The sequence below is a fragment of the Gambusia affinis genome, linkage group LG13 (assembly GCF_019740435.1).
Source record: "Gambusia affinis linkage group LG13, SWU_Gaff_1.0, whole genome shotgun sequence".
Taxonomy (NCBI): Eukaryota; Metazoa; Chordata; class Actinopteri; order Cyprinodontiformes; family Poeciliidae; genus Gambusia; species Gambusia affinis.
The window spans coordinates 12995940-13018275 of NC_057880.1; the positions used below are offsets into that span (position 1 = coordinate 12995940).

At 40.5% G+C, this 22336-nt stretch overlaps 2 protein-coding genes across 8 annotated transcripts in view; both read right to left on the reverse strand.

Annotated features, from left to right (window-relative positions):
• Window positions 1–1234: 1234 nt before the first annotated feature.
• Window positions 1235–4712, reverse strand: ppifa (peptidylprolyl isomerase Fa). Its single transcript, XM_044137397.1, has 6 exons — window positions 4440–4712; window positions 4316–4346; window positions 4154–4242; window positions 3955–4051; window positions 1775–1850; window positions 1235–1689 (listed from the first exon to the last, which is right to left on the reverse strand). The coding sequence occupies exons 1-6, from the start codon at window positions 4590–4592 to the stop codon at window positions 1554–1556; spliced, it is 582 nt and encodes a 193-aa protein (XP_043993332.1). The 5' UTR covers window positions 4593–4712; the 3' UTR covers window positions 1235–1553.
• Window positions 4713–6267: 1555 nt separating this feature from the next.
• Window positions 6268–22336, reverse strand: part of zmiz1a (zinc finger, MIZ-type containing 1a) — a 119432-nt gene continuing 103363 nt past the window's right edge. For 4 of the 7 annotated variants that reach the window (XM_044137392.1, XM_044137391.1, XM_044137396.1 and 1 more), the window contains 18 exons: window positions 17934–18069; window positions 17099–17213; window positions 16760–16980; window positions 16138–16339; window positions 15765–16046; window positions 15496–15675; window positions 15314–15382; window positions 15036–15201; window positions 14782–14923; window positions 13695–13905; window positions 13478–13583; window positions 13200–13360; window positions 13056–13123; window positions 12901–12969; window positions 12523–12815; window positions 11741–11946; window positions 10557–10850; window positions 6268–10361 (listed from right to left, as the gene is read on the reverse strand). In XM_044137392.1, coding sequence (XP_043993327.1) covers window positions 10254–10361; window positions 10557–10850; window positions 11741–11946; window positions 12523–12815; window positions 12901–12969; window positions 13056–13123; window positions 13200–13360; window positions 13478–13583; window positions 13695–13905; window positions 14782–14923; window positions 15036–15201; window positions 15314–15382; window positions 15496–15675; window positions 15765–16046; window positions 16138–16339; window positions 16760–16980; window positions 17099–17213; window positions 17934–18069 — 3029 coding nt within the window. In that variant the 3' untranslated portion in view covers window positions 6268–10253. Of the gene's footprint in view, window positions 10362–10556; window positions 10851–11740; window positions 11947–12522; window positions 12816–12900; window positions 12970–13055; window positions 13124–13199; window positions 13361–13477; window positions 13584–13694; window positions 13906–14781; window positions 14924–15035; window positions 15202–15313; window positions 15383–15495; window positions 15676–15764; window positions 16047–16137; window positions 16340–16759; window positions 16981–17098; window positions 17214–17933; window positions 18070–22336 lie in introns of those variants that run through there. The other 3 variants (XR_006372658.1, XM_044137394.1, XR_006372657.1) reach the window with 3 other exon arrangements.

Below are 22336 nucleotides of genomic sequence, written 5' to 3' on the forward strand. Positions count from 1 at the left end.
GCAGACAAGAGTAATAGAATGACCCAGTCACAGTCCAGACCTAAATCACAGTGAGAATCTGTGGCAAGAAATTAAAGTTGACATTCACAGTCGATCTCCATCTGACCTGGCTGAGCTTGAGATCATCTGCAAAAAAATCTGAGCAGAATTTTCCGTCTCTGGATGTGGACAGTTGCAGAGGCACATATCCTAAAAAATGGGTAACTGGTTTTGCTGGAGAAAGTTGGTTCCACAAATACTGTCTCATACAGATGCATGTCACACTTTTCACATTTTTATTTGTGAAAAAAAAAAAAACATAATGATCCGTATCTGATTTTTCTTTCATTTCACAATTATGCAGCACTTAGTGTTGGACTGTCGCAGCAAATTCTAACAAAAATGTGTAATGAGAAACTGTAAAACATTCACTGCTCTTAATTAGCTTTTGAAGGTACTGTAGAAGTCAAGCTCGAGTACCTTGTATGTAGCAATAACAAAAGATATTTGATCCTTCTTATCACACGTCCTTCTTATTTGATAAGAAGGATCAAATATCTTTTCAAATGCCTTCTGTAAAAATGTTAACCTTTTATTACAGGTTAATAAAAGCTGTATTTGTCTGTATGGTCTTCAGGTGAGATACTGCGTCGAAAAGCAGAGGGAAGGTTCAGATCAGTGAACACAAATCATTACTGCTCACACAAAGAAAGTGTAAGCCTCTGGCATTAAAGCTCAGCAGAGGCTGAGTAGAAAAAAACCTGTAAAAATATCTAAAGAGTTGGAAATTGTATTTCACTCTGACAAATGTGGATGCTGCATCTAAAAGCTGAGCTACGGGCTGGAGTCATTCAGTATCTCAGAACCCAGCTGCGACTGTGTGTGTGTGCGCGTGTGTGTGAGTGGGTGCATGGGTTCTTGGGTTAGCTGCACATCTGTGAAGTCCCCTCTTCCCCACACACTAATGCTAAGCTACATCCCATATACACGTTTTGGATCAACACAGCCAATGTTCCCACGCAGGCGACATTTTTGCGAAGGTTACATTTCAGCAGAACCTACATCAAAAGTATCCGTAAGGAGAAGACCTTCAGTAGCTGGACGAGCTTCCTTCATTCAGTCCCGACACACTGAAACATCGGCCTCGCCACAAATCAAACAACAGAAGCAGATAGCTTCTATCTATCAGAAACCCCACATGAAGATTCAATTGCAAAACGTTTATGTTAGAAACAGGGTTCAAAAACACAGAGGATGTGGAAAAACCCATCCAATTTTATTGAATGGATTGCATACATAAGTCAGATTGTACAAAGTGTATTCTTAGTGTGTTTTACTGCGCAGAATTCTCAATAATAAGGAGTATGTCTCAATGGTACTTATTGCATTATTACATCAATAAAATCTTTTACACATTTTTAAATGTTCCTCACTTGAGATGAATCATATTGTTGCTGTTTTGACCAATATCTTGATCAATTAATATCAAGATAAATGTAACTGCTAAACAAATCCCAATTATAATCATAAATACGGAAAGCATAACTGCTGCATTCAAGAGCGGTCTGTGGTTTTTATTCGATCTCTCCACAATCAGTGATGACTATTGTCTTGAGCACTCCTCCATCATGTAGACCAAAGGACTGCATCTTCATGACTGCATCCATGCCGTCCGTCACCTGCCCAAAGACCACGTGTTTTCCATCCAGCCTGCCAGTTGAAACACAGCAGCTCAGCCCCATAAAGAGACACACTATGATGCCATGAGATTCTGTGAAGACGGGCGAGTACGTACCACTCGGTTTTTGCTGTACAGATGAAGAACTGCGAGCCGTTCGTGTGAGGCCCAGAGTTTGCCATGGAAAGCGTCCCTGCAGAGATGGAAACACCAGTCAGAGCGTTGGCGCACTCCAGAACACCTCGGTGTTCCCTTTTACTTTACCCCTGATCCAGGGACATTAAGGCCTCACTGAAGCAGATGATAAAAGTCTAGAAATGTGTGAGGGGGAAAAGAGGCCTTTTTTTTTTTTTCTTCCTCCATGACTTACGCAATCTCTGATCGCACAACAGACCGAGCCCTGAAAATATAAACTCCATGTGAAAGAAAAAAAAATGTTGATTTGAGAAAAGAAACTATTTTGATTTGTGCATGTTGGCTCATTGAAAAGTAGGTCATTCACATCAGGATTGCAAAATCTATATGACTAGAACTTTGTATGGCTTCATGAGCTTAAGAACTGCCATCTAGTGGAGAGGAACAGTAAGTTCATCACTGGGTTTTAGTGAGTTGGTTTTTTTTTTAATATATATATTATTGCAGTTCATCTTCTCTAAATAAATCACAACATTCTGTCTGGTTAAGTCTGTCAGGCTCCAGGCCCATTTCCAAACTGCCTTCTCTTTTCTGAACAAAATAGTTTTCATTTAGCAGAGTCACTGGAGAATAATAATTGCATTTATGGAAAGTGTCGGTCTAACTTTAAACAATATCACAGCAGTAAAATGACATTTATGAATTTTAAATCACTCCCTTTTAATTGTTGATTCTGCCAAGTCTGCTGTATTTCATTATTTTGTTGCCTTCTGGTTTCATCTTTAGAAGGGAATATTGTTCTCTTCACTGCTTTGCTGGTGATATTCACATCTATTTACATAGAAATTTGATAATAAGCTACTTTTATAAAGTGTTTATATATATATGTTTATATATATATATATATATATATATATATATATATATATATATATATATATATATAATATTAAATTATGGAAAATTGTGTTCATCTCACTGAAAATAAAAATAAAAATGAAATCTTTATGCATGGGAGGCCACACTATATTCTAGGGCCCTTTGGCTCCGTTTAGTCTTTCCCATGTGAAGAACCTAGCTGTAATTCTAGACAGTTCATTTAAACATCAACAAAACAAACAAACTTTCCCCAGTTAGTCTTCTGGTCACATTAAAGTTCTGTTTCGGTCCTAAAAATTGGGAGAAAATCTTTATCACAACGTTGCGGGCTGATCCAATTCTGCGTAAAGGAATCGCTCAGTCATCATCTGCAGCTGGTGCAGAATGTGGCGTCATCTCAACTTATCACAGGAACTTGGGAGCGAGGGCGTACAACTCCAGGGTTGGCTTCACTCCACTGGCTTCCTATTCTGTGTGGAATTGCCTAAGATTTAAATTTTAACTTGTAACGTTCCCAATGGTCTGACCGTGTCAGATACGCAAGATTTTTTACATCGCTAACTTTCATCTAGAACACTGAGGTCTGACAACAACACTTTAAGATTTTTTTAACAGTGTAGGTCACAGATGTCAAACTCCAGGCCTTTAGGGCTTCTGTCCTGCCACTTTTAGATGTGCCTCTGATGTCATTAGCAGGACTCTTGGGAACTGGACAGCACCGAGAAGCTAATTCAGGTGTGTTGGACCAGTGGAACATCTAAAAGTTGCAGGACCGTGTTCATCTAGGCCTGGAGTTTTACACCCCTTTTATAGTTGATCACACCTCTTCTGTTACTATTCCTATGTTGTGAAGCGGCTTGCCTTTTCTGGTCCCTGTCTTTCAACTCGAGCATAGATTGATGACATGACTTTATACTAGTGATATTGTTTTTATTTTTTATATCAGCTACATTTTATTGTCTTCTTTAATTGACTAGTTAATTTAACACTTTTATTTCTTCCGTTGTTAAGTTGATATTGACCATAAAACCAAAACCCAGGTATGAGAAACTTGAAGGTGTTTGTCAGAGGATTAAGACAATGTACATCCATCTGATGGGCAGAGAACCAGGAAAACATGGCTTGCCACGTCAGGTTTTTGTTTTGTTTTTTTATCCGCATAATAATCAGTTGGGAGAAAATCTTTATCACAACCATGCAGACTGATCTAATTTTGCTAAAAGGCCTCACTCAGTCATTGTGTCACGTACTAAAACTTGATAGCAAAATGTGCCGACTTATACCTGGACCAGTGTGTTTTAACTTGAAGTTCTCATCTTTGAATGTTTTTCCATATATAGACCTGCCTCCTGTGCCATTGTTGTTGGTGAGATCACCTCCCTGTGACAGAAAACGCAAAGAATGGTCACCGCTCTGCAACTTTTTTCTTTTTTTTTTTAAATACATCACTTTGCATTATTTTGTCTCTTAAAAAAACCTCACCTGACACATGAAGTGAGGGATGATCCTGTGAAACCTGCAGCCTCTGTATCCAAAGCCATGTTCTCCTGTGCACAGGGATCTAAAATTTTCTATTCACAATTAAATTTGCATTAGTTATAAGAAACAGATTTTTATTTTTTGCATGTTTCTTTAACATTATACCTGCAGTCTTTGGCACTACATCCGCGTTCAGCTGCCAGATAACACAGACAAATGAGTTAATATGAATTATGTGAGTGGAATCGACGTCTATGAGAGAAGCTAGTGTGTTAGCTGGAGATGCTACCTCAATGATTACTTTTCCAAGAGGTTCGCCGTCTGCCTCAATAGCCAGAAACACGACGGGGTTCTTGACGGGGCCTGAGGAGACCAGCCTGGCAGCAGCGAGACCCAGCGGGCCGAACCGCAGGCGGTTTTTGATTTGTAACATCCTCTGCATTCTGACTGAATTCAGAGGAACTACCAGCGTCTCTACGGCCGCAGGTGCTGGTGCTGTTTACATGCGACGTCACAAAAAGGAGGCAGACCTGCCTCAGAGTGAAACAGCGACACCACGAGGAAGGAAGCAAAATGACAAGACTAACTTTATTTTGTTAACTCTAATTGCTCCAAATGTTTGGTTATTTCTAGCTGACTTCAAAGCGGTTCAGTTATGTTAATGATTTCCGCTATTCGTGCTAAAAGAAAGAGTAGGGTTTTTACGTTGCAACACTTTATCTGGCCCTAGATGTTGGCAGGATTCTACAACTAAAATTAATTAATATTAATTAATGAAAGAACTTTAATAAAATCAAAATATTCATGTGTATTTTTAGGAAGGACTTTTTTTGTTTTAAGCAGTGAATATATGCTTTGCAAATTTTGTGTGCCATCCAAGCACATTGTTTTGTCTTGGTTTCTTCAATTAACATTAATCTGGATCAGTTGGTCCTGGAAGCTAAAACTAACCTGAAGGGAGCCAGCCAAGGGACCCAACACCCACTGCCCCCCTCCCATCCCACCTTTAAAGATCATGCTAACTCCATTTTGCGAACCATTCATCATGCTTGCATTGGACAGTTATTTAAGCCAATGATGATTTACACAGGAAATAGAAGCAGGAGGTGGCGCACCACCAGTGACCTTCCTGTGTCTGAGAATGGGACATGTGAAGCATTTCCGCTCAAAGGAACTGCTTCAAAGAAAGGTGAGGCTGTGTCCAAAAAGAGAAAGAAAAACAGTAGCCTTCACCTAAATTACAATATATTTTTGCCTTTCACACTAGTGACTTTAAATCAGGCACTTATTCAAATGCTACACTTAGGAAAGTGCTGCAATAGTCTCTTGTTGCTTCTAGTTTCTATGACCTAATTGTGGACTCAGTGTACCCCTCTTGGTTTTGTGTTGTTTTTTATTTAGGCCTTGTATTCTACAAAAATGGGCATATAAAACTAATAAGATGTTAATTTAATATATTTAATGCTTTTCACGTTCTGTCCTCAGTGCCTGATTCGTATTTGAAAACCACGAATGGCACATTACCTCCTACATCTGTTCCCCAAGTTAATAGTCATTAACTTTTTATGAAAAGAAACCAAAAAAAAACAAACTTGCTGACAATATAGGGGTCAAACAATTCCAGTTGGCCCTCCTTGAACTACCAGTTAGCTTCACCATGCACGACCAGCTAACATTGATTCATACAACATGAAGACACCAAAATATTTGGTAAATGTAAGTAAGATTTTACTGTTTATGATGTTTAAACAGAGCATTGCTTTAGTGAATCTGAAATATACCCTTAAATATGATCTCAATGCTTCTTCAAGCATGTCTCCAAACTTAAATTTTTCTAGCATATTTTTCTTCATTTCATTCATTGTTTTATTTCATTAAAAAATAAAAAACTTGACAAAAATGTTTTATTTGTCATTTATATTATAACGGTTGTTATATTTCTGTACTCTTTTTAATTTGTGATAGGTTTTTTTTCTCGCAACAAATAAATGTGATACAATTCAATTCCATTAATTATGTTACTCTAATAAGAAATTATCATAGTATTAGCCTTCGTAAACATTTTACAGTTTGTACAGATAGTATGTTAAAACAACAAAAGCCCATAAGCAGTTCAGTGTGTTTCATCTGAATACATATTTATTAGATAAATATTAGGATGTCACATAATCTAACTACATACAGATTTGCAAGACTAAAAATCACAATGTTCTTCTGACCAGTTTAGAATATGAAATGATTGTACACAGAATGTACAAAAACCAAATAAGACAATTGCCACTTGTGCCAATCGCTTCAGATTGTACCTTTACAGCACATTTGCCAAAGTTACAAATTTGACAAAATTTTGTTTCTACAAACTGTAAATTTTTGGATGCCACACTCGGGGAGCCACCCGAGACTCAGTTATACCTCAAAAGCTTTTTTTTTCTTTCTTTTTCTTTAATAATTTTGTAGCACCTTTAAAAAGTACACAGGTAAGAGTGAAAAACACAGAGGTTTAACATTACTCAAAGCAAAACCCTCTTTTTTTTCTTTTCCTGAATCCCGTGAGGAAGGTGGCATAAAGTATCTTACATTGAACAGGCGTGGTTAGAGAGGTCTGCACAGAGGCAATCAAACACAGACTGGATTTCCCAATGCAACGTCTGACAGGAGGATGCAAGCTTTACAAATTCTAAATACACTATGCACACTCCCACTGGAGAAAATGAATACATTTCTGTTAATGTGTCTCTATTTTGTCATTTACATTATGTACAAGTATCCCTTACATCCCCAAGCCCTGCCCCAAAAATCCCCCCTGTAAGGAGAATGCTCCTCAGAGTTCATTTTACAATATCAGCCATCCTCTCTTTGAGATCCCTCTGCTTCATTTTCAACATCCGCCATCAGAAAATACAAATCGGATCGCAAAATGACAAGACATGATTCTGTGGGAGCTTATATGTATCATCACACACTGTGCAGGGGGTGTAAAATCTCCCAACGCGGCAGTGCATCGTCTCAAAACACAATTTGATTCTGGAAGGTGATCTGAACTGAAATTGGGAAGCTTATTTTTTGCTAAACAAGTAGTTTTTTACTGCATTACAACTGCATAAACCGAATCGGACTGGTCGTAGACAAAAACAAAACAAAACAAAGAGGACATTGGACAAGAATAATTTAAAACAATAGAAAATATGATGAAAATACACAAATTCTGCAAAGTGTGGAGATAAAACGCTTGTTATCAGGTCTCGTTTTGCACATTGTTACTTTAAATAAAGGGGACGAGGTCGCGTGTTACGACAGTAAGGAAAATAAATTTTTTTTGGACAAATGTGGACCTTGAAGCTGCAATGACAATCCTTTAGAAAGAAACACAGAGCTCAGTTAAAGCCGATCTGATTTTACATACATATAGAATATAAAAATAAAAAAAAAATACCTCAGAATAGCCTGAAGGATAGTTTTAAATATTCTTTCTGCTGATGCATTGTAACAGGTTTGGGGTTAAAATACACAATACACTCAGTACAAAGGCCAGTGACAGTGCATAGGGATAGATTTCTTACAATATTAGGTTGTTATCAGGGATTGTGTATGTGTGTGTGTGAGCATGTGCAGGCCTGGACAGACACACAGTACCATGACGTAGCCACTAATAGTTTTAGGTACAGCACTGTACAGTCACAAGGGGATATAATACACACGACAAATCTGCTGGATCATCATGCACAATGTTTTTTTTTTTTTTTTGTTTTTACCTAAAAGTATGCCATTTAAAGGTTAAAACATGACAAAAGGAAATCATGTACACCTACACATGTCTGTTTTCCTTTGTTTCGCCGTGTTAAAAAGGTCGGATCGGATTAATTACAATGAGCGGTGACGATCAAACATTAACAAGGACAACGAGACCATAAGATCATGAGATTTAAAATGAAACCCCACGAAGGAAGACATGATGGCTTGAGCGTCTTTGGGCTGGACAAAGACAACGAGGGGTGTTGGCACACATGCACTTGTGATGAAAATGGTGCAAAACTTGACAAGGAAGGGCAATTCATCACGGGGGCGCGGGGTACAAGAACGCCACAATTGCTCTTCTGCTTTTGGGCCGCTGCTTTTTTTCTCCTGCTCTCTGCCTTTCACGTGAACTCATAAGCAAAGAAAAAAACTGGACGCGTTCAAGTGCATCTCAATGAATCAGAAAACCATCAAAAAGTGGATTTGTTTCAGTAATGCTAAAAGTGAAACCCACTGTATAAATTCAGTACACAAACTAATGTGATTCTCACATTTATTTCTGTTAATTTTAATAAGGATGACTTACAGTTGATGAAAAGCTACACAACACTGACTCAGAAAATTATAATATTGTATGATATAAATTAAAAATATGTTTATGTAATGTGTGGTATGCTCTCAATGCTTTGTTGGGTTTTTATGTTGCATGAATTACTGCATTTGTGAGAATGATAGTGCTGAGAAAACCCAGGTTGCATCTGCATTGATGACTCTTCTCTCTTATCTTCCTGTGAAGCACACCATTTGATGAGGTGAGTTTCCTGGCCAATCAGGTGTAGTGGTACTATGGTCACTACACCAGGAACTTGTTCTTTTGACAGTGTTGGCAGTTGCCAAATCCTGCCTAAAAAATATATCAGGATCTCTATAAGGTTTGTCAGCAAAGGAAGCTTGTCAGGGTAGTGTGAAGTGCTTTAAAAAATACTGTAAGGCAGCATACTTTTTCCTTCCACTCAACTTTCTACTTAAATGCATGGATTCTGAACTCGGTGAACAGCAAGACTCTTCAATTTACACTTACCTTCATTGTTGATGGTGTCAAATCAGCAGTTTTCCCTATTATTGTGTAGGCCATAATATAAAATGTCTATATTTGCAAAAACAAGTTTTTTTGTTTCATGTAACATTCTAATTTTATAAGATTCTAAATCCTGGGTTTTCATTCACCAATAGGACATAATTATCAAAATTAACACAAAACGTTTGAAATATTTACTCAGAGTTTAATGCTTCCATGTAATGTGAGATGTTTATGCATTTCTTTATGAGAGAAACGGTTTTGCTTTGGTCCGCACAAAAACAAGAACAGAAATCAAGAAAAAAGAACTTGTAGGATAATCCTAGCATAGCTTGCTACTTTTGTGGTATTTCAGAACTACATTTAAACCTAGTTAACATTACTTTTAACAAAAGGTCTGTTTATTTTTGTCCCTTTGATGCTAGTAAGTGCACTGGGTCAAACAAAGGTACATGTGATTTTGTTTTATATTCGAGTTTTATTCTAGAATTCGCTGCAAATGAAATTGCCCTATGTTGCCAATAATAGCTAGAAGCTAATAAATGATATAAATTGAATTGAGCTTCCCTATTTTGATTCAACTTGGGAAGTTTAATAAATGAACCTTTCAATGGTATCCTAATTTATTGACATGCACCTGTATAGAGACAAAACATGCAACGCTGCACAACATGCGCTCACTTCCTCCACAGACGCAGATATCCGTGAAGAATCACTCAGCTGTCACACACACATACAGGGAAGTCTGGGGTTGTGTGTGTAGAAGATTTGGAAGAACAAATTTTAGTTTGGGTTCAAAAAACACTTTTACAACACAATGGCTTTCCCTCTGACTCCTCTTGTGTCTAGACAAAAATTATATATATATATATATATATATATATATATAAAAGAAAAAAAAAGCTACAACACAAGGCTTCTGTCTCCTCCGTGTTGTCATATATGATTATAGCTGCACAGTTTTCAGTTGAAAAGTCACATATATATATATGCTCATATACACATATAATGTATGTGTATATAATATATAAATATTTTTATATCAATTTAGTGCCCACCAACATGGCTACGAATGGTGGAGCCAGAGGTGGTGGAACTGGTGTGTGGAATCTTTACACAAGCCGAGTAAAAATGGGGGAGTGCAGGGATCGAGTGTTGACGTCCCGCTTCCTTCACAGCCGTGCTCCTGTGCCGCACGCCCGTCGTCAACACGGAAACAGTTTGAGCAAGTCCGCGTGCGTGAAAACAGGTAGCTGCTCCAAGTGTTCACAGGAAGAGGGCGAGGAGGGGCTAGTTGTTCTCGAAAAGGGAGAGTAGGTCGTCGTTGCTGTTGGAGGGAAGGTCGGGGGGGTCCAGGTAGGAGAGTAACTCTTCCGGGTTGGCTAGCTCTGGAAGCAGCTGAGAGGGAAAAGAGGAAAAAATGAGTAAATCAGTGACGGCAAGTCGCCTTCGGTATCTAGTTTCAGTTCAGTTGTCTTCATAAGCGATTCGTGGTAATCAAAGCAGACAGCAAAGAGAGATGAGAGCAGCTGTAGCAGACATTGTTAGCTGTTAAACAGGTAGCTTACGGCACCCAGAGCAAGGCTCACTTACATCCAGGGAGGGTTCGGGCATGTCCTGAGCTCCCTGAGCCATCTGCGTGTCTGAGGAGGGGTTAAAGCTCAGGTCGCCGTGGGGATGGCTGTTCTGGCCAGGGTGCTGCTGCTGCGGCTGCGGCTGTGGCTGCGGCTGCGACTGGCGAGGTGGCTGTGATGATTGGGCGCTGTGATGCAGGGGCTGCCCTGATTGGCCGCTGTGATGTAAGGGCGGCCCTGATTGGCTGCCAGCATGCGGGGACGCATGCATGCTCGGCTGCATGGAGTTATGGGACTGATCTGAATGGGACATCTGCAGGTGCGAAATGCAAACAGAAAGCCAGAGAGTGAAAAGGAAGGACAGGGTACAAGATCGAAAGACACAGAGGAGGAGGAGGATAACGTGTTAAGCCAGGAGGAGGAGGGGAGACTAAATGAGCATGAATAATGTGGAACAGGCCTTTAAGATGGAAGCATGAGCATGTGAGCATGACTGAGCACACATGCTGGCTTACAGGGACAGGCTGCACCTTGTTCAGATAACAAGACTGTGGTTTCATTTTAGCACCACATCTGCAGGCTTTTTTCCCTCATAAAATGTGACACAAAGATAGATTTACAGGACACAACAGCCGGATTTATAACCCTGACATTTCTCTATTTCTTATTTTGTCACGTTATAATTACGAGTTTTACTTGAATTTTACAAGAATGACTGCCACAAAATAGTGCATATTTGTGAGGTGCAAAGAAAATGAGATGAAAATTGTTCTACAATTTTTTTACTCAGCAAAATCTGAAAAGTGTGGCCTGCATAAGTCTACACTCCGCTTTATTTAATTTCTCCAGGACAATAATCACAAAAAAAAAAAGAGGTAAGCTTGTCACAAATCATGTGGGAGATACAGCAAAGATTATACCAAAAACAAAACACAACCCTACTTCAAAATATCGTTTAGCAGAATGTTGGGGTGGTGCTGCTTTTCTTCAGCAGTAGCAGGGACGACTTTCAGCTGTTCTCGCAAGCTAATGTGGCTTAATAAAGTGACTCAACAAGTCATAATCATGTACATAAAATCCTATCAACTCATACGTTTCCAGTTGTAACCTGGCAAAATGTCAACCTGCTCTTTGAAGGCATTGCTTATTTCAGGACTCGAGTGCAACAATCTCTTTTTTCACAAGTTATAGCGATGTACTCACTGCATCGTTCATGCCATGGCTAAGCGGCTTGTCCTGGGGGAGAAGACCACCGGGTCCATCGGGGGGATGGGAGAGCTGTGGGCCGTGGATGAAATCATTCATGGGAGGACCACCACCACCTCCTCCTCCTCCTCCTCCTCCTCCAACGCCACCGGATGGGTTCCCGTTAGGAAAGTCAAAGCTACCTTGATTGTGGTAGCTGTTGCCTTCAGGAAAAAACCCCCCCAAAAAAACAAGAGAAAAAGCTTGTTTGTAGCAGAGAACACATGCTTGAGGGCTTTAAAAAAAAACTGAATGTGTAACAATTTTTACTTTATTACTGCAGAGAAACAAGTATCAGAGAAGAAACAAATTAAAGCGGCTGTTCCTTCTGGCTGTTCGTTTGTTTAAAACACAGGAGACACGTCTCTCATTTCAGCTGAAGACAAAATGAAAAAAACAAAACACAAAAAAAATAGAGCTCTGCTATATTTTTAATACTTTCACTTCATATTTTTCCAAACTCAAAGTGATAAGAGTTCCTGACCCAGTTTAGATTCATTTTTTAAGTAGACATAAAAAATTCATTATGAATTTACTGACATGGACGGATGTGGGAGGAACAGTGGAGGGAATGTGAAGATGGATTGTCAGACAGGTGACAGAGCAGATGATGGAGGGATCCATGACAGACATATACAACATGTGTAGACAATGGATGATGGAATAAAGTGTGGAAATGAAGACACTTGCTTTCTCTCCGCTCTGAATAAATTTTTGGGCCCCTGACTGCTTCTTGGTACCTGCTCCGGAGTAATCTCCGTTTCCGCTGGGATGCTGTCCAGGATGGTGAGGGTAGGAACTTGGACCTGGACCTGGGCCCTGCCCGGGTCCTGGTCCTGGTCCGTGTCCTGGACCGGGCCCCAACTGAGCGATCATGTCCATCACGTTGGGCATGGTCATCTGACTTGGACTCATAGTCTTAAAGCGCTTCGCCAGCGGTCCGTCTGGATCCTCCTTGATGTGCAGCTCAGACTTGATGGGAACTGGTCTCCAGCTACATGTGGGGTCTATAGTGACCTCTTCAAAGTCTGAACTGTTGGAAGAGACAGCAGACCGTGTTGGTTTGAAACACACACATTAAATGAAGACTAATTAACCTTTTTAGAAGAGAAACTTACTTTTGGATGGCATTAAGAATACCCCACATATACTGGTCAACTTCCAGACCTTCTAACAATGCTGTTTTACTAAAGGGAGAAAAAACAACAACTATTAGAGTAATTCTCAATAACTCCAAGTTTTACTTTCAGAAAAAAAACAGATTTTCACCTACTTGCACACAGGACACCTCCATGTCCCTCTCTCACAGTTTAGCTGCAAGTAGGACTCCAGATCAAAGCACTGAAGAGGGCAACAAGCAGCTGTTAGAAAAACCTTCCGTCATTGTTTTTATCTGGTTTCCAAGGTCAAAACAAACCTGCACGTGTTTGCAGTCGTGGCCCCGCGCGGGGAGCTGGATGCGTCGAAAGGTAATGGGACATTTTAGCGATACTTTGATGGCCGTCTGCTCCACGCCGTCCTCTCCGTTGAGAGTGGTGTTGCCCGCCGACGCCGCTACGCTGCTGAAGTTCCTCTTAACTGCAGACGAGACGTGTTTCAGAGGGAAATTTGGTTTGTGGACACTGGCAGGTGTTTGTTGACGGCTGTTTTAGAAAATGAACATAAAGCGATCCAAGCTGCAGTAATGAGTCATACTCTTGGTGATGCAGTGTTCTGCAGGAAGGAGCCTCTTCTTCAAGAGCCCCTGGAGGACGGAGCGCACAGATGGCCTGTGGACCAGCTGCAGCACAAACAGGTGGGACTGGAACGCAACAAGAGAGAGAGAGTTAGCCACCTGCTTCGTCTGTGTAGTACACTGACTTTTTCCTGAATGGAAGAGATGCATCTCATAGTGCTTGCTGTGAACACTCACACAACAGCAGGCGGTGACCGTGATCTGGATGGTGTTCCTCCCCGGCTGGCAGACGTGCTTCAGGTGCAGTGGCTTGTGGGACGTTTTGTTGTCGCCTCTCTCGATGGTGAGCGGCGTGGCGTTCACGCTGACCTGGACCGAGGCCGGCCAGTTGGTGTTCATTTGTCTGTCTTCATGATGGTAGCACTTAAACTGGAGTTCAAGATCTGACCTACAAGAGGAGCAATAATGTAGCAGTTAAGTATAGTATATGGATGACTTGATCATGTATTAAAAATCACTTAACTTTTATTTATTTTTGCATTTTGTGAGTTTACAACCATAAACCTCGCTGCAGTGACAGACTGACACAAACAGGATAAACTTTTTTTTTCCAGAATAAAAATCAGAAAAGGCATTACTATATAGAAATACCTTTCACTGAATATACTGACACATCTTTTGGGCTGTGTCTCGACAAACTAGACGCTGTAATTCTTTCCCACATTTCTTTGCAAAACAGCTCAAATTCAGTTTATATGGAAAGCATCAGATAACATATTTTCTTAATTGAATTCCAGTCTGAACTTTGACTGGGCCAGTCTAACACATGAATATAGTTTGATGGGAATCGTTGTAACTCCAGTTGCATGGTTAGGGTTATTTTCTGTAGGAAGATGAACTTCTGCTCCAAAGTCACAAAATTGTCCTATTCGTGTAGAAGAACAGCACAGCGCGAGGATGCCTCCATCATGTTTTAAAGTGCGGAATGCATGTTCTTAGGGAGGTGCAGTTGTTTTACACAACTAATATTAATCGATAACTGGTTGGATAGAATTTTGGTCATGTCAAAGGTTAAACATAAAAGTTCAACAGAGTTTTCATATCTTTTCTTTTCAGTAAAAACTGTTGAAAAACTATACAGCCTTTTTCATTTGCTTACCAGTTATGCACTACATTGTGTTAGCCTAGAGAAAAATAAATAAAGTCCACAGCAATACATGAAACTTTTAGGTAACAAAATGTGAAAAGGTTAGGAAGAAACACACATTGCATGTAGGCGAAGTGAACTAAGCTCATGACTAAACACAGCATCGCTTAAATGTACCTCCACATGAGAGTCTGGTGGACGGAGGGTCGCAGATGGAAGACGTGGTTACTGACAGCCAGGTTGTGCTCCAGGCGGAACGGTTCCAGCACCACCCCGTCCCTAACTGGGAACGTCAGCCGCAGCTCCTCGTTCGGGTTGCCTAAAATGGAGAAACACTCTTTAATCCTTCCACGCGAAGACTAGCAGCGAAAAAATAAAAAAATACTCATAATATGTGAACCCCTTTGTTTTAGGCCTGCTGCCTAACTCACCCGGAGGGGGTGGAAGTGCTGTCATATTTGGTTTCATGTCGGGTGGAAAGGGGGGCTTGACGTCCTGGTTTGGCGACAGATAAGGGGGAATACTGCTTCCTGGGGTCATGGGAGGAGTTGGGTTTCCAGGGACTGGAGAGTGTGGGTAGTTACCAGGCCTCGGGGGCTGTGAAAGACAGAAAAAGTTCAATAAGAAAAGTAAAACTTCACAAAGTAAAATAATTTGTTCAGGGGACAGCTGAGATTGAATGGTCTGAAAGGAGGAAGTTAAAACACACCCCACTGCCTTGGTTATAGGAGTATCCGCCTCCAGTGAAGCTAGTGTTCTGACCATTGAATGGTTCTTGCTGTGGGTGTAAATAAAAAACAATGATTGTTAAGTTCCCAGGCAGCTACAAAATAGTTTGACGCTAACTGTGGCAGGAAGTGTGGAGAGTAAAGCTGGTGTGGGAAAACTGACCTTGTAGTACTGGCTCATGGGCATACCAGGGGGGTACTGTCCTTGACCCTGCTGCACTGGCATCCGCTGGCTGGGGTAGTTAGGGGAAGGCAGCGGCCTGGAGGGATTTGATGAGGAGTATTGTCCTTGCTGAGGCTGGAACTGGCTGTTTGGCCCATACTGCTGACCCCCGTAACTTCCCTGGGTAATGAAAGTCAAAGACATTCAAGTTGGAAACGACAGGTGGCGTTATTCTGAAAGTGGTGCAGTTGCTTGAATGTTTCACTGACCTCCCCAGGATACGGCCTCTTCATCCCCTGCATGGGAATGCCTTGTCGTGGCCCACCAGGGTAACCTTGCTGAGGCATCCTTTGACTAGGACCTCCAAAAGGCCCCATGCCTGGTGTTCGAGCCTGGCTCATGCCGATTGGAGGGCCACTCATGTTGGGGTTGTTCATGCCTGAGCCCATGGCGGCTGGGTTCATACCTCCAGGTGGCCCTCGGGGGCCCGGCTGGTTCATGAACTGGCTGTTGTAGGCTGGTGCGGGGCCCATCTGGAACGACGGGCACATCTGCCCGGTGATAAAAGGTTTAAATGTTAAACGGACTTTATTTGGGTCACAAGCAGGCAAATGGATGGATGTTCTCAGGTAGGTTCTGTACCTGTCCGTACTGGTTCATCTCTTTATTCTGCGTTTCCTGCAGAGCAGCCACAGTGGCAGTCGCTGTGGCCGTGGCTGTGGCAGCAGCTGCAGCTACGGCTGCGGCAGCAGCTGCAGCAGCAGGGGGAGTGAAGTCACCAGGGGGGCGTGTGTGGGTTGTCATTCCCATACCGCCAGGAGGGGCGTTGGGGCCTCCAGAGTAACTAAAAACAAAATTTAAAAAAATCAATCGTTATGATAAAGTCTAATCAGACCTGTTTTCTGTTTCACACTTGACCTCACTTCTCACAGCTCTAATGCCTGTTATCCTCGCTCTGTTGTCCACTGATCCGTGGACAAGATCGGTTTCACAAATAAGCATTGACCATCTCGACAATCGTGAATCACTCAAAATTAAGGAAATCGGGGCTATCAATCTGCGCACCCCTAAAAATGCCCCCCCTGCCACTCACTAAAGCTCCTCAGAGAAACACTGTTTTAGCAAGTAGATATAAAAGGTGTGTTAAATTAAACATATAAATCTTTCTCTTCCAATCAAACCGTAACACAACTACATCCTGCTAATAGTTGCCTTGGCTTTTAACCCACTGCCAAATAAATATTGGCTTGATTAAGTGTCTCACCTTCCACTGTACCCCCCAGGACCACCGGGGTAGCCAGGCCTGCCGTACATGCCCTGCTGCATGTACGACTGGCCGGATCCTCCTTTGCTTGGGAACTGCTGCTGCTGAGCGCTGAACTGAGGCGAACTGAGCCCTGCTGCACTGGCCGACATACCCGATCCCAGGTGGTTTCCCCCGGGATTCATGTGGTTGTTGTTGTTCGCCATAGGATTACACAGCACCTACCAACAGAAGTGAACTGGTTTCACAAAAATCATGCTCATAAAACGTGAATTTATAGCTCAAGTCTGCACAATAAAACACAAAAAACCGAGAGGCTGTTTCAATATGGATGGATACCTGACTTTGTGACGTATTAGTCACACCCCACACTGTTGTAACCACCGACAGCGACCCTGGGGGCTGGTTGGTGTTCTGTTGCCAGGGGACAGAATCATACGGAAACGATCCATCACTGGAAAACAGATAAAAACATTATTATTGTGGTGCTTGAGGCAAGATAGCATACAAAAGAATGGAGAATAAAAAGTTTTTATTGACCTGATGAGTTTTCGTATTAGACACAGAATAGGAACTAAGTATGAGCAATTCTTACAGCTGGGGAACAAAATCCTTGGATATAAATAAGAAGAAGTGAGCAGGAATTTAAGTAATTTTGAATTAAACAAATAAGACAGAGTCTGGTACATCTAATAAATAAACTAAAGCCTCTTGGGTAGAGACAAGTGGTCTGTGCAGAGGGGAGTGAAATGCTGTTTTTGGAAAGCAGTTTGTTTTCTCTCCGAGGTTAGTTCTTGGAATGGACGACATGTTCAATATTTCCTCATAAAAGGCACAATATTCCCCCAAAGATCCTCAGCGGAGGCAAACAGCACTCACAGCTAATTCCAGGATTTTCTCTTAGAGGAAAAGAAAAGCAAGAGCACACAATGTTCTTCAAAAATATTACTTCACATCACTGCTGGTTTGCCTCTCCGCCCCAAATAAATCCCCTTTTGCTCCTTCCTCAGTGATTCTGGCTCTTGGCAGAACAACTGGATTTTTTTCCCTTTACTTCATAGTTGATAGAATGTCTTGGTGGCAACTTTTTTTTTTATATCCTTTTTTTGATTTTTTTTTTAACCATTCTTCTTTGTTCTTTTGGCAGAAACACATTCTCTCACATGTAACTGACCTGTGTGTGAGGCCAGGCTTCATGCTGTTCATGCTGGGCTGCATGGGAACTTTTCCCTGTGGTTCGTTCTGCCTGTTCTTCTGATGACGCAGCAGGAGGAGACGGCCCAGCTCCTCACACCACGACGACAGCAGAGCTGCATGAAAAGAACACACATGTAAACACATTAGTCAACTCTGCATGTTTATGTAACAAGACATCTACTCTTTAAGGTTAACTACAGGAATCAATTTTAGCTCCCAAATCTAACAATGCACAAAGCTCTATTTTTCCCCATTGTTTTAATTTAGTATAATTTGGTCATTTGCGAAGGGTCCAGAGTAGAGCTACTCCTGAAACAAACCTTTGTTCCAACAGGTTCTCAACTCAGAGACTACTAAATTCAGCAAATTTTTATGCTACTGCAGGTGATTCTTGATTTTGTATTTTTGTGTGTGTGTGTGTGTTAGAATATTGTTGCATGTATTGTGTATACGCATGGTTTTAAACTGGTCATATTCTTGGTAATTCTGACACCAAGACTGATAACAAAGTTTGGAAAAACAGCTTTATCTTTTCTCCACATTTTTGAAATTCTGAAAGTTTTAACATTTTAAAGTGGACATATTATGCTTTTAAATCCTTCCTTTTCAAAAGGATTTTTAAAAATCATTCACTTGTGGTCTGTATAAAGGAGAACTGTAATGTTTCTCCTGTACGTAGAGAAGCATTGCAATTCCTGGTTATTGTAGCGCTACAGACCCCTTGTTTGTCTCTGAGCTGCAAGTTTTAGAACAACTCGTTTTGCTGCGGCCCTTTAAATGTGAATGAGACATTTCAAGCTCCGCTTATTTCATGGCGCAGAGCGTTCCACTCCACCCCGTTTGTTCGATAGCAGCAATACAATTATCTATCAGCAGAGAAACTTTTTATTCCCAGGTTTGTTGAAGATGTCAACAACAGAAAACTTGACCATCCAACGTTACATGTTGGGATCAGATTCTGACCCAGAGCAGGAGAATGAAGACGACAACCCTGCAGAACCACGCATTCAAATGAATGCATCGCAGTTTTGTTATTACTGTATTTACAGCGTCTTCATCCATACCATCTACCTAAAATGTGGGAAACAAATTAGATAAAAACTATTAAAATGTAACACAAAAGCATAAGACATCTACACAGCACTCCTACATACTCAGAGTCCACAAAAAAGAGACACTTCATGTTTTGGAAGATCCCTGGAAAATGAAAGAAACAAGCAACTGTTCTCCTTGTTGTCAGGTAGGTTCTGTACCTGTCCTTACTGGTTCATCTCTTTATTCTGCCTTTCTTCCAGAGCAGCCACAGTGGCTTTTATTAGTAAGTAATTTTATTACATTTTAGGTCGTTTGGATTCTAATATTTCTATTAACTTATATAATTGCAGTGTTTTTTTCCCCCCTCCTTCTTTTATCTTTCATAATGATAATTTTTTTATGAAAGTGCTTCAGTTGACGTTTATGCTCTTAAATGGAAGGAATTCTCCCAGCAGCTGCTTCCTGGCTAAATAAAGGCTGTATTGTGTTTCTATTTTAAATGAAACTCACAGAAACCCAGTTGTGAGCTGGCCTACTTTGTCAATGCTGCACCAAAATGCATGCTTGCTTCCATAGCCTCCAGAGGGCAGCCTAACGCAGCACAATTGACTCGCATTATTTGCCGCTTTTATATTTTCTCTATCCCATCATATCTACCTGCAGTGTGAAATCAATCTGCAGTACAAAAGGGACCTCCTGGCTCGCTCTCTAGCGAGAGGCAGAAATGTGGCCCGAGAGACGAAGAGAGAGACAGAGCGACTGGGGTTACAGATTAGATCAATGTAGGAAGTAAGAAAAAGTGATATCTCCACTGTCCTTCACTTCCTGTGTTCAGCACTGCCACTCTACGCCAAGAAGCATCTTCTCAGATCTCCCAGGTGTAATCAGACTGCCTCAGAAAGAAAGCAAGACATTTCTTCTTTAGGCATTTGTGCTGATTTAACTTTTAAAAATATATATATTTTTAATTTATCTTTGTGGCCCATTAAAAATGTCATTTTTATCTCCTCAGACAAAATGCTGTGAAATAAACAAAATTTGTTCACTATTTAACTTTTCACATGTAATATATAGCATACTAACAAAATATTTATACTATTTTCTGAACAATAAATGGTTTGTTGGACAACTGACTGCTTACTAAATATAAAAATAGAAAGAATAAAGCGCAAAGAAGAGGAGCAGTAGTGTTTTCTTCTGTAGGGTGGAGAGAGCCAAGCCTCCTTGTTAAAGTGGAATTATTCCACCCTGCCATTAAACAGAGCTTATCTCCACACTAAATCACCACCTCCACACAGTGCGACTGTCTCTTTGACGAGCAACCCACCATTCAGAAACCAAACTCTGAGAATGAGTAGCCAAATCACTTCAAAATACAGACGGAGAGAACTGAAAAGTGTTAGCCAAATCAGAATAGAAGCAAATTGCAGAATCTGCCTGCAGTCTATCACAGGAATGTTGGGTCTGGACATTGTGAAATATCCTAACAAGTTTATTTATTTGACCTTTATCTAATCTCACGGTCCTTCGTTTGTGACAAACCCCCTTGAAAACACCATCAAAGTCTGGGACTACATTGTCACCTCTTTACAGTTTGTCGCTTTTATTTACTAAACAACTTTAAATACCAACAATATGAAGCAGTCTTTCTGAAATCTTCCTCATTAAAAAGTTTGCTAATGTCATTGGCAGAAAAGACAAAGCATCTGATGCCAAGAGCGGAGACAATTGGCCAACAAAAACGGGAATGAAAAAGCCAAGGTCTCTGTCTAATTATGCCTCTCTTTCATCTTTTCACTTATTCCGATTTCATTTACACTGAAGTCTTTACAGTTTAATTGCATACTTTATAATGAAGACGCTAACAGCAGGCTGATGAAGATGAGTCAAGGTTAACTGCTCACTGTTAAAGCCTTTTCCCCCACAACCACACTCATATAGAGCTTCACTGGAGAAATCAACACACTCCAGAATTTTTTTTAAAATTACATGAATAGAAAAATACCTATAAATTTTAGGTTATTCTTTTAACCCAAATGGTGGATTTTAGGCGTGGAGCAATTAAAAAGGGTGTGTGGGTTCGTTCTGTTAGAGATGAGACCGCCGTTTTAAAGAAACAATGACCTAATCTGATTTCACTATATTTTTTTAAAATGGTGGACGACATTTCAAAGCAAGTTTCATCGCTTTGTCTTTTTGAGATGCAAGTCACTCACTTGAAATGAAGCGTCTTCTACTGGTCCGCATTAGGTACAAGAGGATGCTGCGATAAATTCATATTAAATAAGTATGACGTGTATTTGTGCCTGTGTGCTCCCCCCTTGTGCCTGTTCTCTGTCTCACTTAGCAAAGCAGCATAGGCAGAGCTTCTGTGTGCATGTAAATCGGATCAATAGATTCAGTTTGTTCATAAGTGTCACGACTCTGGTAAAGAAAGAGATACTACGTAGTTCACATAAGAAATTTCAGCTGTAGAGTTTTAAACAACACATGTCCCCTTCTTTGTTTAGTGCTTATTTTTAAAGTACTTAAAGTAGTGTGCTTGGTTTGAGATAACAGTTGGACTTTTAGTCAACAAAACAACTTGAATTTAAGTTATATTTGAAACATACAATGAAAAATACTATGACTTTTGACAACTGTTAGTGTAAAAGAAAAATATAACAATTTTCATTGACAGTGTCGTAGGTCACAATTTTTGGTGGTTTCAATGTTAGCTGTTGCTAGAATTATATCAAATTTGCATTTAGTTTATCATATACTCGAAAGCTCGTAAAAAATAATAACTTTTTTGTGCTTTTAAATTAATTCTGCAACAGACAAGATCAGTAAGCCGTAACAATTATGAATAATACATTTCTTACATTCTGCATATGCTATTTTTCATAACTGCATAGTGTTTCTGTTGCATATTTGACCTTATTGTACAAGCTGCCTTTTTGTTATTATTGCTTATCTTTATGTGTATCTCTGTACTTCCATTTGGCTGTCACTGTGCTGATGATACACCTGAAGGATACAAAGGATAATTAAATTTTTCATCACACTAAAGTGGGATAAAGTCAAGGTTTTCTTCCGTTATCTTTAAGTCTTTACATGCAGTTTGACCATAAAACTCTAGTTTTCTTAAAACCTGACGTCTACAGCTGGTAACAGCCCCGCAGAGCGTGGCTGCAACTTGAAAATGTTTCAACAGTCCAGAGCTATGGACAAAAACACAACGCTGCTGCACTGTGAAACACAAAGCTTATTAGAAACATGCTACATTGGTCCCTGAGGGCTTATCCTCCTGAACTGAAGGGATGTTTGTTGCTGCTACGCATTGAAGTGCTCAACAACAACTCT

Bases quoted from the DNA above. Each gene is read 5' to 3' on its own strand.
- ppifa (XM_044137397.1), bottom strand. From the start codon at position 4,592: ATGCAGAGGATGTTACAAATCAAAAACCGCCTGCGGTTCGGCCCGCTG. The intron at 4,347-4,439 runs GTAGCATCTCCA...GTTATCTGGCAG, and splicing joins TTGGAAAAGTAATCATTGAG to CTGAACGCGGATGTAGTGCC. The intron at 1,851-3,954 runs GTATAAGTCGGC...CCATCTCTGCAG, and splicing joins GTTAAAACACACTGGTCCAG to GGACGCTTTCCATGGCAAAC.